At 51.0% G+C, this 14872-nt stretch overlaps 1 protein-coding gene across 1 annotated transcript in view; it reads left to right on the top strand.

Annotated features, from left to right (window-relative positions):
- The window catches only part of TRAM2 (translocation associated membrane protein 2), an 83448-nt gene that overhangs the window by 61469 nt on the left and 7107 nt on the right, over positions 1 to 14872 (top strand). The window contains exons 3-9 of the mRNA XM_055329571.1: positions 1900 to 2009; positions 2510 to 2626; positions 9348 to 9406; positions 10523 to 10607; positions 11379 to 11449; positions 13827 to 13931; positions 14226 to 14369. Coding sequence (XP_055185546.1) covers positions 1900 to 2009; positions 2510 to 2626; positions 9348 to 9406; positions 10523 to 10607; positions 11379 to 11449; positions 13827 to 13931; positions 14226 to 14369 — 691 coding nt within the window. The remainder of the gene's footprint in view (positions 1 to 1899; positions 2010 to 2509; positions 2627 to 9347; positions 9407 to 10522; positions 10608 to 11378; positions 11450 to 13826; positions 13932 to 14225; positions 14370 to 14872) is intronic.

The following is a 14872-nucleotide window of genomic DNA, read 5'->3' as shown; positions in this document are numbered from 1 at the left end:
CACTGACGGCCCTCCTCCCCACTTCTCCTCTCTCCTTCTGCCTTACTTCAGGCCTCATGGTTCCTTAGGTGGATCACTGCACTGGCTCTCTGACTGGTGTCTTCACCTCCCGGCCTGACACTGTTCACTGCTGCCAGAGTAAACTTCCCCAGACCTGTATTTCATCATTTTCCTGTTGAATCTGAATTCTTCAATGTGTCTGTATTGCCTTCAGGATAAAGTCCACCCCCTTTCACATTGCACACAGACATTCACAGGGGCCACCCCAGCCTCATCCTCTGCATCCTTTGCAGATGCCACTGCCTCTGCCTAGATGCTCCTCCCCCACTTGACTACCTGCGCTGATCGCCAGGTCCCGACATCCTCTTGTTCACCCTAACCAACAACCCACCACCACCTACCCCAGCCAGTGTTGGGCTCTGGCCTGCCATTGCTTGCTGGGGCGCTCTGTCTACCTCTTGGCCCCGTGTGCCCATCTGTAGGCTAATTGCATGTTTACTTGTGCATCTTCTAACCGGTCTGTGTGCTCTGAAGCTGGGCCAGTGTCCCTTATGTCCACACTTCGGCAGCTGGCTCAGTGCCCGTCACAGAGCAGGTCTTTGGGGTTTTTTTTTGTTTTTGTATATTTTTTTATTGGAGTTCGATTTGCCAACATATAGTATAATACCCAGTGCTCATTCACAGAGCGGATCTTTGTGGGGAGGAGGGCAAGGAAAAAGCCTGTCTGATTTCAGAGTTCCCATGTTCACTGCCCTCCCGCCGCTCGGTGCCAGGGACCATCCCATTCTCCCAGTCCAGGGTGGCAGGGGGCGTGGCTCGACCCCCAGAGCGACCCACTCAGTTCTGCTTCATTCTATGGCCACCCTGAACCTCACCAACCCAAGTCTACCTTCTGGTAAATGCATCCCGGCAGAGAGCGATGACTCATGTGTGTGTGACTCAGCGTGAATGCAGCACAGCTGGAAAGGCAGCCAGTGTGTCTGCTTGGCCGAGTCAGGGGGGCGGTTTCCAGAGCAGCAGAGATCCAGGCCTGGGTTCACAAGCCCTTGCAGCCCTAGCCTGCTAACTGGAACGAAGGTAGAAATGCTCCTCTGTCCGTGGAAGACGAGGCTGCCACCGCAGAGCTTTACACGGCTTCTGTGCCTGGGGTTCTGTCTAGTTCATTACTATTAAATAGTATTTTAATCAACAACCATTTATTGCATGCTTGCCGTGGGTGTAGACAACTGTGATCAGCATCTTGCATACAAATTATTTCACTTGATGCTCACACTAGCCCAACAACAACAAAAATAGTAACAAATACAGATACTGCACTTACGACATGCTAGAGTTCTGAGCACTTTGCATTGAAGTCCTCTGCTTCTCACAGGAACCCTACGATACAGAAACTGCTGTTGCCCTCATTTTATAGATGAGAAAACTGAAGCACAGAAAGGTCACAGAGAGAGGTACCCCAGAGTCACATAGGAAATGACAGAGCTCTGATATAAACTCAGGCTTTGAGTCCACACTCCTCCCCATCACTCCATGCTTCCCTGATGAAGGCTGTAGTCCCATCCTCCAGAGAAGGAAATTGCGACTCAGAGAGGTCGGTCACTTCTGCATAGTCACACAACCAGCGTGTGCGTGAGATTGCTGTCTCCTCTCCTAGCTCCTAACCACTGTGCCCTCCAGCCCAGAGCCAGAGGAGGTGGTCATCATGGTATACCCTTAAGGCTCTCCATTGGCACTCCCCAAGGCCATGTCCAGAGGTTGGGTAGGATTCTAGGGAAGAAACTTGCTGCCTTGTCTAGGGGTGTAGTGCAGCGCATTCTGCCTCAGAGGTCTCTTCATTTTGGGGTCCCACAGCATGTCATCAACCCAGGGATGCTGACCTGGCTCTTCTTACCTCCACAGACGGTGAGACTGTGCACTACCACTATGGGCCGAAGGACCTGGTCACCATCTTGTTCTATGTCTTCATCACCATCATCCTGCATGCTGTGGTTCAGGAATACATTTTAGATGTGAGTGATGTGTCTGGGTCCCGAGATCAGAAGCTGGAGAGATGCCATGGGTGGTGGGGCCTCACCTCGGGGGAGGCTGCGGCTCTGGGCCCCTTTGCCTCCTCTTATTTGCGTACTTTGATTGGTCCTATTAACTGGACATCCCACACCGTGGTTTCTGTCCTCTCTTACAGCCTTCTTATTTAGCATGTGGGACGGCAGCATTTATGATGGAGGGCAGAGCTGCCTGAGATGGCAGGACAGCATCATTATGGGTCTGTCCTATGCTGCCTGATTGGGGGATGTTTTCTTCACATCTAGGCTGAAGACCTCCATCTTGCCACTCTCTCAAAATGCTTGCCTTGAACTGAGTGCTCTGCGCACACAGCAGGCTTACGCTGGATAGCCCGGGGTCATGGCCAGGAAACTGCCCTTTCGTGGGTAGAAAATGGAAGTTTGAAGCCTGCCCATTACCAATCCACCTGCGTACATTAATATGCAGGATTCTCTTTATTCCTTAGAAAATCAGCAAACGGCTTCACCTCTCCAAGGTCAAACACAGCAAGTTCAACGAATCTGGGCAACTGGTCATCTTTCATCTCAGCTCGGTGATATGGTGCTTCTACGTGGTGGTGACGGTGAGTGGCCCTGGGGACTGCTGGAGCTCAGAACCTCGGCTGCCGGCCTCGCGTCTCTTCTCCGATTTCTAATAAAACAACCATGCAGGACTGAGCAGGGAAGGAAAAGAGGAGCAGTTTATAAAAACTTTGAGCAGTTTCTTGGAACTGAAGCTATTTTTGCATCCTCATGGTAAGAGAGGGGCTAAATAAACCTATGCCAAAGGGGTATAGATGCTCTTTTGTAGCTGGAGAGAGCCTTCTTGTCCGAAAATAAACCCACATTATTGTTATTCTGTGATGGTACAGTAATGATACCATACATCTCCATAGGGCCACCTCATTTGACAGGGCCCTCCACCCATGCCATCCAGTGGATGAGGCTTATGTTTATTCTGATTCCCATATTAATGGATTAAAGACATCTAGGATGGAATTTTGCTGTGTCCGCCTGGTCACGGGGTTTGGAAGCAACAAGGACCACACTTGGACTTTGGAGTCTGGTTTCAGGTCTAGCACACTTTCCGTTTTACCACATTGGCCTCTCGCAAGTAAGGCCAGAATCCTCCCGTCCGCACATCAAATCCTGTGAGAGTCTGGGCCATTCCCATGAATGTCCGGAGGACAAGACAACTGATCTACCTCTCCTTTCTACACAATAGGACTCTTATTTCCAGCAGCCCTTGGTAGCATAGAATTCCTTTGTAGCAAGGAATATGGACAGCCCTTTGAGGGTCACCTGTAACAACACCTGGCCTGTGGTACATGATGTTAATTAGCAGCCCCCTCCCAGACCCCCCCCCCCTCCACTGGGAGCACCTCCTGTCTGGAGCATGGTCTCTTTCCCTAGAGCTAGAATTGTCCTGTGAGAAATACAGGCCTGGGCCTTGGAAAATTCAGTAACCCTGTGATCTTTGAGAAGTTCCCTTCCCTGTCTTCCACTGACCTCTCACCCGCTTCCTCTTCCTTCAGTGACCGTGATGAGCTCTCACATCCTAAGGAACTCCACGTCCAGAGCTGAATGCAGAATTCATACCCTGAAAGCAGGAGTCAACATGTCCTTTCATATCTTGCTTGTGTTTCTATCATCATTTAATCATGGAACAGTTTTCCTAGCCAGAACATCAGGAGTTTTATTTTTTTTTAATTTTTTTATTTATTTATGATAGTCACAGAGAGAGAGAGAGAGAGAGAGAGAGAGAGAGAGAGAGAGAGGCAGAGACACAGGCAGAGGGAGAAGCAGGCTCCATGCACCGGGAGCCCAACGTGGGATTCGATCCCGGGTCTCCAGGATCGCGCCCTGGGCCAAAGGCAGGTGCCAAACCGCTGCACCACCCAGGGATCCCCATCAGGAGTTTTAAATGCCAGGACCTAAGGCTTTCGTCCTCTCAGGAGGGACTGCCCTGTTGCACTGTCCCTGGGGGGAGGACCTGCAGAGCGCCCCCTGCCATTGTGCAGTGAACATCCTGACTGTCTTGGATCTGGGTAACGCTGCATCTCAGACCTCTTCCGCCAACCGCTCTGTGTTTGGTTCCTGTAGCCTGCGAAGCCCATGGGGGCTTTGAGGCAGAATGGCCTCAGATCTTTCAGAAGAAGCCTTGCCTCATCTCTGGATCACGTATACCCTTCCTACCTCACCCCCAGACATTCCACCCGAGCTGTGATGCATTTAGGCTGGATTCTGGAGGCCAAAAGCCATGTCACTTAAACACCCCTTCCAGAATGTTAAATGCCCAGTTGCTCTGTCTTTGCTTCTGTCAGGCCATTGAGGGCTTGAAAATGATGATGCTTGTTAGTCTGGAAGCATGTAGCACTTTACTTGGGGAAGCTCATGACAGGCTTTTATTACGGGGACGGCCAGTTCCCCTGCTCAACATCTTCAGTAGGAAGTGGATACCGGGGGGACCCTGGAAAGCTCCAGTGAACCCCAACTCCTAATAGCACCATGGTGCCCTGGGCCCTCATCTCCTCCATCTGTACTGTCCCGTGGGGAATGAAGGTGATTAAAGAAGAGGAGAGAGTAGTTATGTAAAAGGAGTGAAAAATACCTAGTATTTTTTTTAAATGCTATTTTGCTATTAGGATGAAATCTTTTGGGATTCTTCTCTTTCTTTCACCATCCACATTCAGTCCATCAGTGGGTCCTGCCCAACCCCCACCCCCTGCAGAGCCCATGGGGTGGGGGGATTCTGCACTGCTTTCTCCCCCACTGTTGCCCCAGGCCCGCAGTTCTCTGCAGGGGACATTTGGGCCCCCAGGGTCACTGGCAGCACTCCCGGCATTGGGCGTGGGGAAGCCAGGGATGCTGCTGAGCACCTGCCATGAGCAGAATGGTCCCCACGACCAGGAATTGTCCGGCCCCAGGCATTGGTAGTGCTGGTGTTGGGAAATCCCGGCCTGCAGTCCAAGCTGCCATCATCTCTTGCCTGGACCCCTGACCATCATCCTTCTAGAAGGAGGCTGTTTCTGTTCCTGTAGCTCACCACCCAAATCCATTTCCCACTCAGCCAGACAGGTCTTTTTAGGACATCAATGAAATCCTGCACCCTTGTGTAAAAGCCCCTATCCTACTTTCAGTGAAATCCTTTCCTTCCTCACTCCTGTGACCCGGGTTCTCCTCCTCTTACCTCTCCTGGCTCTCGGGCTCTGCTTGGGCATTTCCTCTGCTCAGACGCTCGATTCCCCTGAATCCCGTGGCTGGCTCCTCCCATCCAGGTCTCCACCTAAATGTCCCCCTCCTCGGGGAACCTTCCCCACCCCGGTTCCTACTGGGTGTCCTACAGCCACGGCTTCTTCATGTGTGTGTTCTCTGCTGTCCGCTTCACTAGATCCCACGCAGCTTGTGAACAGTCCATGCTCACTGCAGTGTCTCTGGTGCAGAGCCTGGCAGGTACTAAGTGCTCCCTAAGTAGCCCTTGTGAGAATGAAGGCATAAACTTGCAGGCGCATCTTCTTGCTCTGACCCTTAACGGTTTTTAAAATTATGAGTTGCTTGTTTTTATAAACTCCTAGATGATCATCTATAAAAAGTGAGCAATACACAAAGGTTTTTTTTTTTTAAGATTTTTTATTCACTTGAGAGAGAAAGAGAATGAGGAGCAGAGGGAGAGGGACAAGCAGACTCTGCAACAAGCAGGGAGCCCTATTCTGTGCTCCATCCCAGGACCCTGAGATCATGACCTGAACTGAAGGTAGCTACTTAACTGACTGAGCCACCCAAGTGCCCCCAGGTTTTTTTTGTTTTGTTTTGTTTTGTTTTTTAAATAAAAATTTGCCCCAGATCCCTCCCCATAGAAATAACTGGGTTTTGAGGGGGTATTTGATTCAGACCTTTCTCTCTACATTTATACAAGCAGAGTGATGAGAGTATGGCCAGACCAACCAATAACGTATGAGTATGTCAACCTACTTTTAATCTACCTTTGAACTCCTATTGATTGTTCAGAAGACAAAACAAAACATCAGCACTCTACTGGGGGAAGCAGGGTGGGCAAGCATTGGGTTTCCCTGCCCGATTTCCTTAGGATTTCTCACTTTGTATTTTAAAACCTGGAGTCTGGAGGTAACTGAGTGGCTCAGTGGTTGAGCGTCTGCCTTTGGCTCAGGTCATGATCCCGGGGTCCTGGGATCGAGTCCCACATCGGGCTTCCCATGGGGAGCCAGCTTCTCCCTCTGCCTGTGTCTCTGCCTCACTCTCTGTGTCTCCCATGAATAAATAAATAAAATCTTAAAAAACAAACACCTGGAGTCTGGTGCTCCGTGAGAGCCTGGTAGAGGGAACGCCTTTCAGGCTGGACTGATTTCTATTAACAGCTTGGCCACTTAGAGCAGAGCTTGAGTACATGATTGTTCCTGAAGGACAAATGATGTTGGTATGTCTGAGTCTAGGTAGCAACTGACTGTGTTATGACTGGATTCTGCTGTTTCTGTAGTTCTGTTTGCCTGTTCACCAAAGAGGAAGGCTGCTAGGGCAAAGGGAGAGATTGTTCCAGTTTGCTCAGTCCTCCCCTTAGCTCTTAGGAGCTAAAGAGATAACGAAGGATTTCAGGAGTTCCCCCAGCCCCTCTGCCAGTGCCTGTCGGGGACCCAGATTCAGGCATGGTTGCCGTGCTCTGCCCCCTGGGACCTGAGGTACTTGGCCTGCTGGAGCTCAGAGGGCACCCCAACCCCTGGCCGCCCTCAGGCAGCTGCCTGGCCCGAGGTCTGGAAAAGGCTCTTCTCAGAGCAGTGAGTCACCTTCCTCTGCCTTTCCCGCCCTCCTCCCTGCAGTCCCCGTGGACTGGACAGTCACAAGCAGGCCGCATTTTTCTGGGGAGTTTCTTTGCTTGTTGGCTTCAAAGTTCTGACCTCCTTGTCCCCTAAGGAAAGGGGCCAAGCCGAGGAGGCTTCCTGTTTAAAATCACAAGATCATCTGGGCTTTACATTTCTCTCAGTGCTGCTTATGTTGGCCAGTCTCTTTTGGGGCAGAAATTTCACTCCCACCTGAGTCTCGGATGTACCATTTGCCTCCTTACGTACATCACTGCTTCCTCTAAGAAGGGATGTTCCCCCCAGAGAGGTCCCTGAAATGAGGTAGAGAATGGAAGACTGTGTACACTGCGGTGTACCCCGATCCTTGTGAGCAGCAGAGAGGGCAAGCAGAGCCCGATAGCTGGAGTGTAGGAAAGCCCTCCTGTCATCCTCCAGAGGCCCCAGAGCGTTCCCTTGGTGCCTCAGCCTGTGTGTGACCAAGGGAAGAAGGCAGTGGTAGAGAGAAAGGACTGGGACCGAGGCCACGAGAGGCTAGGGTGATCTAAGCCACCATGACCACATTGGGAGGACATGTGCCTGACTGGGCCTGTCAGTTCGGTCACAGCACTAATGGGGCCCCAGGTCGTGGGCTGGGGGCCAGGGACCATACCCGAAACGTCCAAGGCATATAGTGACTTGCGGGTGGGAGGATCAGCCTTCACTTGGAAATCCAGCTGAGGATCGATTAGGCTGTAAATCAGTGTTCTCCCTGAGACCCATGCTGGCCTCCTCCTTCTCCAGAGCACTGCTGACCCCCTGACCTTAGTCCCAGGGTGTGATGTTTGTGTCTATCTCCTCATCAAAGCCACCAGCTCAGTGGCTGACTTCTTGAGGAACCTGGCTTGACGTTACTGTCCTCAATTGAGGCTGGTGGCCTAGCTCAGATTTCAACCTATGTTGCTGAAAAAGCATCTCATTTCAGGAGCTACTTTCTGTTTTTTCCTTCATTTCCCTGTTTCTGAAATGGAGTCATACTGTCCTAACCTCTCAGGAACAAATCAAGCCCTGCTCTTCCCTTAGAAGAGAGAAATTGCCTGAAGCACTCATCATTGATTCATTCATTCAACCAACAAGTTTTTATTGGGTTCTTGTAATGTCAGCCAACTCTTGCTTGTGGAAGAGTTTTTCCTGTTACGTTTTGTAATTTTGGATCATAAACTCATCCTCAGCAAGGTTTTATGCATGAGAATATTGTGCATCTTTGGATGAGAGTATGCCCCAGTGGTATCACTGGCCCACAGTATTATTAATACTAATTTCTTAGCTTGGTGGTGCTCGAACCATACAAGTTGTATAAATTTGAACTCTAAAACCCATGTGAAAGTAAACCTGGGGTTACGGATTTTCAAGGGATGATATATTTTGCTTTTAATCCTAAGCCCAGGATGAACAGAAAGCTTCTTTAACTCCCTTTTTTGGTTGTCAGACTAAAGTCTACCCTTTCTCTAGTCTAACCCAAACTAGTGCAAACTCTAGTCTAACCTTCTTTTGAAGTTTATAGCCTTTCAGGGGTCCTGATTTTATACAAGGGTCTCAGGTTCCACCTCTAAGGGCTCCATCTTCTGTTCCCACATGGGCATGAACACCCTAGTGTTCAGACTAGTGACTTCTGTGTTGTCCCAGCCTCCCCTTACTGCTCTGGCTTTTAGCCTTCTATCCCTTTGGGATCCCTTTGCATGCAAAAACCTGTTGCATTTAAAAGATACTTGTTAGATTTCATCCAGCATTTCTAGATGTTTTGCTAAGGGAGGGTTTTCAGGTTACCTCCCCTGCTCCAAAAGAGGCCCCAGGCTAGGTGCTGAAGGTATAAAGAAGGGCATAAGACCCTGGCATGAAGGCACTTGTTGAGTAATGGAGACATCTCTTGAAAGTGACACAGTGTGGTAGGTGTTACACTTAATGAGGCCCATGGGATGAGGCCTCCTAGGGAGGCCTGTGCAGTCCTGTGTTCTTCTTATTCATAGTGATGTGAAAAGCCAAACTAGGCTTTTTGCCTTTCCAGTGGATGGTGATTCTAGAGTCTACTTGCTTATTCATTCTACAGGCATTTCCTGAGTGCCTGCCTGCATGCCAGGCATAATGCTAGATGCATAAACATAAGCTATCACATTTATTTCTAACAATAACCCTGTGAAGGTATTTTTATCCTCATTTTCAGATGAGCCAACTGAAGCTTAGGGAGACTAAGTTTCCCAGAGGATACAGCCAGTGAGTGCTGAACCCACATCCAGACGCAGGTCTTCAGGCCCCAGACTAGGGCTCTTCCTCTTATATTATGGCTTTTTCACAATAAAGAAGCTGGCTGAGGGCCGGGTGGCTCCCATGCAGACAGATCCTTCATTTTTGTGATTCCTATCCTATCCTCTTTCTGGCAGCTTGGAATTGGGTGTACCCCTGGCCCAGCAGTCTCATATCCACATGTCTAAATGCTGTCTCTCCTTGCCCACTACAGGAAGGATATTTAACAAACCCAAGAAGCCTCTGGGAAGACTACCCACACGTGTACCTCCCGTGAGTATTCTTATGACTCAGTCTCCAGGGAGAAGCAAGCTGGTCCACTGGCTTCCTCATCCCAACATGTGGCCAGAAAACCATGGGCCAGCTGGCATGAGGATCAGCTCATACCCTGAGCTTATTTTAGGGCGCAGGATTATAGAAGGCAGTCTTGTCTGGGAGCCACTTGACTGGGGAATCTCAAAATGGAATGTCCCTTGGGCTAGCCTCTATCACTGAGATAACATCTTGGCTTGGCCTGCTGTAGCAAAACACCATAGGCTGGGTGATTTATAAATGATACAACAGAAATGTATTGCTCATAGTTCTAGAGCCTGAAAAGCCCAAGATCAGGGCATTGGCAGATTTGGTGTCCACTGAATGCTTCCCAGTTCACAGAGTCCTCACGTGGAGAAGGAGCTCTCTGGGGTCTCTTTTCCAATGGCACGAATCTTACTGATGAGCTCTGGGCCTTCATGACTAAATCACCTCCCAAAGGTCCCACATCCAAATACCATCATTTTAGGATTGAGTTTCAGTGTGAATTTGGAGGAGACACATGACATTTGGTCCATAGCAGGCCCCTCCACCATCGGAGATGGAGAATGGAAGCAGAGCATCTCTGTAAAGTTCTCTGGGCCTTGTACCTCCTTGATGACTCGCACACCTTCACAGCACGTCTTCCTCCAGCCTGGCATGGCTGGTGCCCCTTCAGAGGCAGCACCTCCTTCCTTTCCTGCCCCATGCTGCCCAGACACCAGGAGGCTCAGCCTCCCACAGGAGACCCTCCCTGCCTTTCCCAAGACCCTTGAGAACACCAGCACCAAAGGGCTTCAAGCTGAGTGAGAGGCCGCCTTTGCTTCTTGGCTCTGTTCACTCATCAGTATATTGACGCTCCATCCTCATTGTCCGTGCTCCGCCTTCCCTTCTCTGAGCCAGGGTATTCTCACCATTTTTGTTACCCTCCATGGACTCTGTCCCCTGAAATGTTCTCATCTGTGGAGCGGGGTTCCCTCAGCTCAGGGCCTCCCTCTGGCTCCTGGACCGGCTCTTCCCACAGTGCTCCCCCCCTGCCCCTCCCCCGTGCATAGGGAGTACCTGCAGGGAGTTCACTCATCCCTCCCTTGTCTCCAGCTTCCAGGTGAAGTTTTTCTACCTGTGTCAGCTGGCCTACTGGCTGCACGCACTTCCTGAGCTGTACTTCCAGAAGGTACGGAAGGTGAGTATTCCCCATCCAGGAAGCCCTGTGACCTCCCCTCTCCCCCGGCCCCATGCTATTCCCAGTGCTAAGCTGTGGAGCCTTCCTCTAGGAGCAGGGAGCTGGGTGGTAACCCGAGGCCTGTCAGCGGGTTGTGCAAAGCGCTGAGCCAGCAAACCCTCCCTGAGAACAGGCCACCACCGCCTCTCCTGCCTCCCACACTGGACACCTCTCTTTGAAGAGGTCTGCCTCTTGTCTTCTGGATAGCAGAGCAGAAGTTTTTTGCCTTTCTCAGTCTTTATTTATTTATTTATTATTATTTATTTATTTATTTATTTATTTATTTATTATTTATTTAAAGGTTTTATTTATTTATGAGAGACAGAGAGGTGCAGAGACACAGGCAGAGGGAGAAGCAGGCTCCATGCAGGGAGCCTGACGTGGGACTCGATCCCGGGTCTCCAGGATCAGGCCCTGGGCCGAAGGCGGTGCTAAACCGCTGAGCCATCCGGGCTGCCCTTATTTATTTTTTAAATAGCCTCCCTCTGAATTACTTCCAAGAGCCCTGTTCCCTAGTCCCTGTCTCTGCTTTCTCAACCCCATGGACCTGAAGCTGGTGCCTTGCCCTCTCACTTTCCAGCAGCCTGGCACATGGACCTCTGGCATGATCTAGGACTGGCTGTGTCAGAGCAGCCCTGCCCGGGCCCCCCTCGTCCCCTTGGACCTCCCCTCCGTTCCTGCATCTTCAGTTAGGGAAGGAACACATTCACCGTCTGCTTCTCTTGTTTGCAGGAGGAAATTCCCCGCCAGCTCCAATACATTTGTCTGTACCTGGTCCACATAGCTGGAGCATACCTCTTAAAGTGAGTATGACCTCGGAGCTGGTCACATTTCCATGCCCTTTTATGCCCATGTGTCTCTCCACACATGCGCTCAATTAGGAGGCATTTATTAGACCCCTTCTCTTTGCCAAGCACTGTGCTAAGACCTGGGAATGCCCAGGTGGATATTCCTGTATCTTTAGCGCTTCATGCCTAGCCCAGCAGGAGAGACTGCTGTAGGCACAGGTGAGGACTGCTTAGTGGGACAGGTGCCATGCTACAGTATGTATCCTCTGCCATGGGAACCCAGAAGCGTGACTAACTCATCCTGATGTGGAGCCAGGGAAGGCTTCGAGGGACTTTGGCACTTGAACCAACGCTTTGAAGTTGAAGGAGCTGCTGTAGTGTTTGGCCTTAAATGTCGCTTAAAAAAGAATACTATTGATGAGTAGGATATGTCATTGGTAACTTGGAATTTTTTTAAGCTTTATCCATGTGGGATAGGAGAACACTCTGCACTTTCTCTGGGCCAACATTTTGAGGGTTGTATAACTTTCTGCGAGGCTCCCTGGAGGTCCTCGGGTCCATCGTCCCCAAGGTCCTCACAGCTGGTGTCCTGTGAGGATGGCCGACCTGGGGTAATGGAGTTAAGAGGAAGGCAGCTCTTGAATCTGCTCTCTTGTCTCTGGAGGCTGAAGTGGCGTCAGCTCCTGGTTGGGCCTTTGGGGGGACCAGTTCTGCTCTTGTGCTGTGCCCAGCAGCGTGTGGTAAGGACACAGGTGAGGCTGTGCAGGCAGGACCTCGGAGAAAGCTGCCTGCTATCAGGTCCCTACTGTATCATCACTCTTCCTCCCAAAGTAAAGTCTGTTTTTTTCCACATCTGACGTGTCCTAGGGAAGGAGATGGATAGGCATCTGACCCTGTTTGGGCAGAGTCCTGTGATCCTTGTTTTGGAATAAGAATAGAACCAAGAGGGCAGAGAGCAGCAGATCCTCCAAAATGAGGCCCATTCCATTCCCCAGTGATGCTGGCACAGCCGCCTCTGTGCTCATGTAGGCACCATGACCTTTCTTCTCTTTCATCCTTGTTCTGGTTTGCAGAAGTGAATGTGGGGAAAGGAGAGCCCCTTAACTACAGGATTTCCCAGGGAAGACCGATCTTTGACTGATGCAGGGCCTTGATTTGGTGAAGAGCTTAACTTTTAGAGGCCTTCCCTCACTCAACACATATCTGAGCTCCTCCCCTGGGCCAGGTGCTGCTTTAGGGGCTGCTATCACATCTGGGTGAATGCAGTCCAAGGTCTTGCTCTCCTGGGGTGTCCATTCCAGCAGGTGGTAGGCCATTAAGAAAATTGACTTTCTGAGCACCTGGGTGGCTCAGTTGGTTGAGTGTCCAATTCTCAATTTCAACTTAGGTCATGAGCTCAGGGTCGTGAAATCAAGCCCCACATTGGACTCCATGCTGAAAGGAAAGAAAATAGTTTCCTATGTTGGAAAGTGCGATGAGAATAATAGAGCTGGGTAATGCACGAGATTGACTTGTCTCCTTGGCACCTTTGTCATGGGGAGGGAACTCTTGAGAGGTGACTCAGGTTTGAGGTAAGGTCATAGGCAAGACCATGTTGGACTTTCCAGGTCATGTGAAGACATTGGCCACTTTTCACATCCTTCTTTCCACCATCCTCAGGATCTAGCCACCCTCCCAGTCAACCTTGCCCTGCCTTGGTCTTTTTGGGTGGAATTGGCGGGAGCCGTAGTTAGTGCTGCCTGTCAGAGCGCTCCCACATTATCTTACTTCCTGAAGCCCCTGCATGTTCAGCAGGATCTGCAATTGGACTTTGCAGTCTTTCTGCATTTCTTTGAACTACAGTTGACTGTCGGTAGCCAACTGCCTAAGAAAGTCAGTAACAACACCGTGCCAGGAATTGAGCAGAGGGGGAATGTCTGAGGGGGTGGTGCTCATTTTTTAAGAGGTTGGTTCATTAGCACATATTTTTGCGTTATGTCGAGTCTTGCTTCTTCGTGTACCTCTTAGCCATGAAGACTTGGATAATGAACAGCCACACAGTAGGAGTGCCTTGTATTTCTACATGCAAAACTCAGCCATTTGTTCTGAGCACCTTTTATGTGCTTGGTCCCGGGGCAGGGGAAGCATGCAAGGTGACAGGTGCCCTGAGAGCCTAAGCTAGGTTCACTGTGGGGGCAGGGAGGGGCTCCTGACCCAGACAGGGCAGGTGGATGGCCAGGGGATTCGGTATTATCTTAAAGGCCAGACAGCAGAACTGGATCCTACAGGATGAGGAGGGCCATCCAGGGAAAGCAGGCGTGGGAAGTATGGAACCCAGGGTGCCGGGCCTTGGCCTGGCCCCTGCTCTCTGTGGCATCCTGGGGGGACTGTGAGGCCTGTCTGTTTCTCCCAGCCTGAGCCGCCTGGGCCTCATCTTGCTGCTGCTGCAGTACTCCACCGAGTTCCTCTTCCACATGGCTCGACTCTTCTACTTTGCAGACGAGAACAACGAGAAGCTGTAAGTGGTGTGAGGCAGGTGGGCCTGCTCGGAGGTGCCATGGGCGAGGCCTGGCTGATGGGAGGGTCCTGCCCTGGGTATAAACTGCCCCTTACCTGTAGGCGGCACCTCGAGGTTAATTTTTGGAGCATCTTACTCTAAAAAGAGTAAGATCCTGAGACATCCTACTCAGCTACCCTTGCATGCTCTTTCCACTTAGAGTTGCTTCTGGAGAAGTGGGTGACATTTCCCCCCCACCCCACCCCCCGCCCGGGCCCTAAAGGCTGACAGTCCCTTTTCTACCTCCACGAGCAGGTTTAATGCCTGGGCTGCTGTATTTGGAATCACGCGCCTCTTCATCCTCACACTCGCCGTGCTGGCCATTGGCTTTGGACTTGCTCGTATGGAAAACCAGGCCTTTGACCCCGAGAAAGGGAACTTCAACACCTTACTTTGCAGGTGAGCTGGGAACAAGCCCCAGGGAGGTAAATCAAGGCCCCCAAGCACTGCCAGGAGCCTCCTGAACTCGGCACAGCTTTAGAAGGACAAGGGGCAACAGACCCCCGAGTCTCCCACACACTGATGTTTAGCTGGAGATCTCTAGCCAGCAGGCCTGAGGGGAGAAGGAATACCAGCCTTCTGCTTCCAGCAAAACCATCTCTACTGCCGGGCCGGGCCTGGGGGCGACTGCAGTCAGGGTCCCCATGGGGGAGTCCCCTCACCCTTGTCCAGCACCTCCTGGGCACCATCAGGATCACGTCTAGCTCCCAATAGATCGTGACAACCATGCTGGGGACTCTTCGCAGTGATGTGCTCAGCACTGGTCCGGTGGCCTTCCACAGTGGCAGGGAGGAAGCCATTGTGTTTCCACACCAGCCTTGGGCCTGTGATTTGTCCCGTGTTGCTCAGCTTTTAAGTGGCACGTTAGATGGGAAGCCGCTCCTCTAGAATCATTCTGCTGT

This window comes from Nyctereutes procyonoides, unplaced genomic scaffold (genome assembly GCF_905146905.1).
Source record: "Nyctereutes procyonoides isolate TBG_1078 unplaced genomic scaffold, NYPRO_anot_genome, whole genome shotgun sequence".
Classification (NCBI taxonomy): domain Eukaryota; kingdom Metazoa; phylum Chordata; class Mammalia; order Carnivora; family Canidae; genus Nyctereutes; species Nyctereutes procyonoides.
This window is presented reverse-complemented; position numbering and strand designations above follow the sequence as displayed.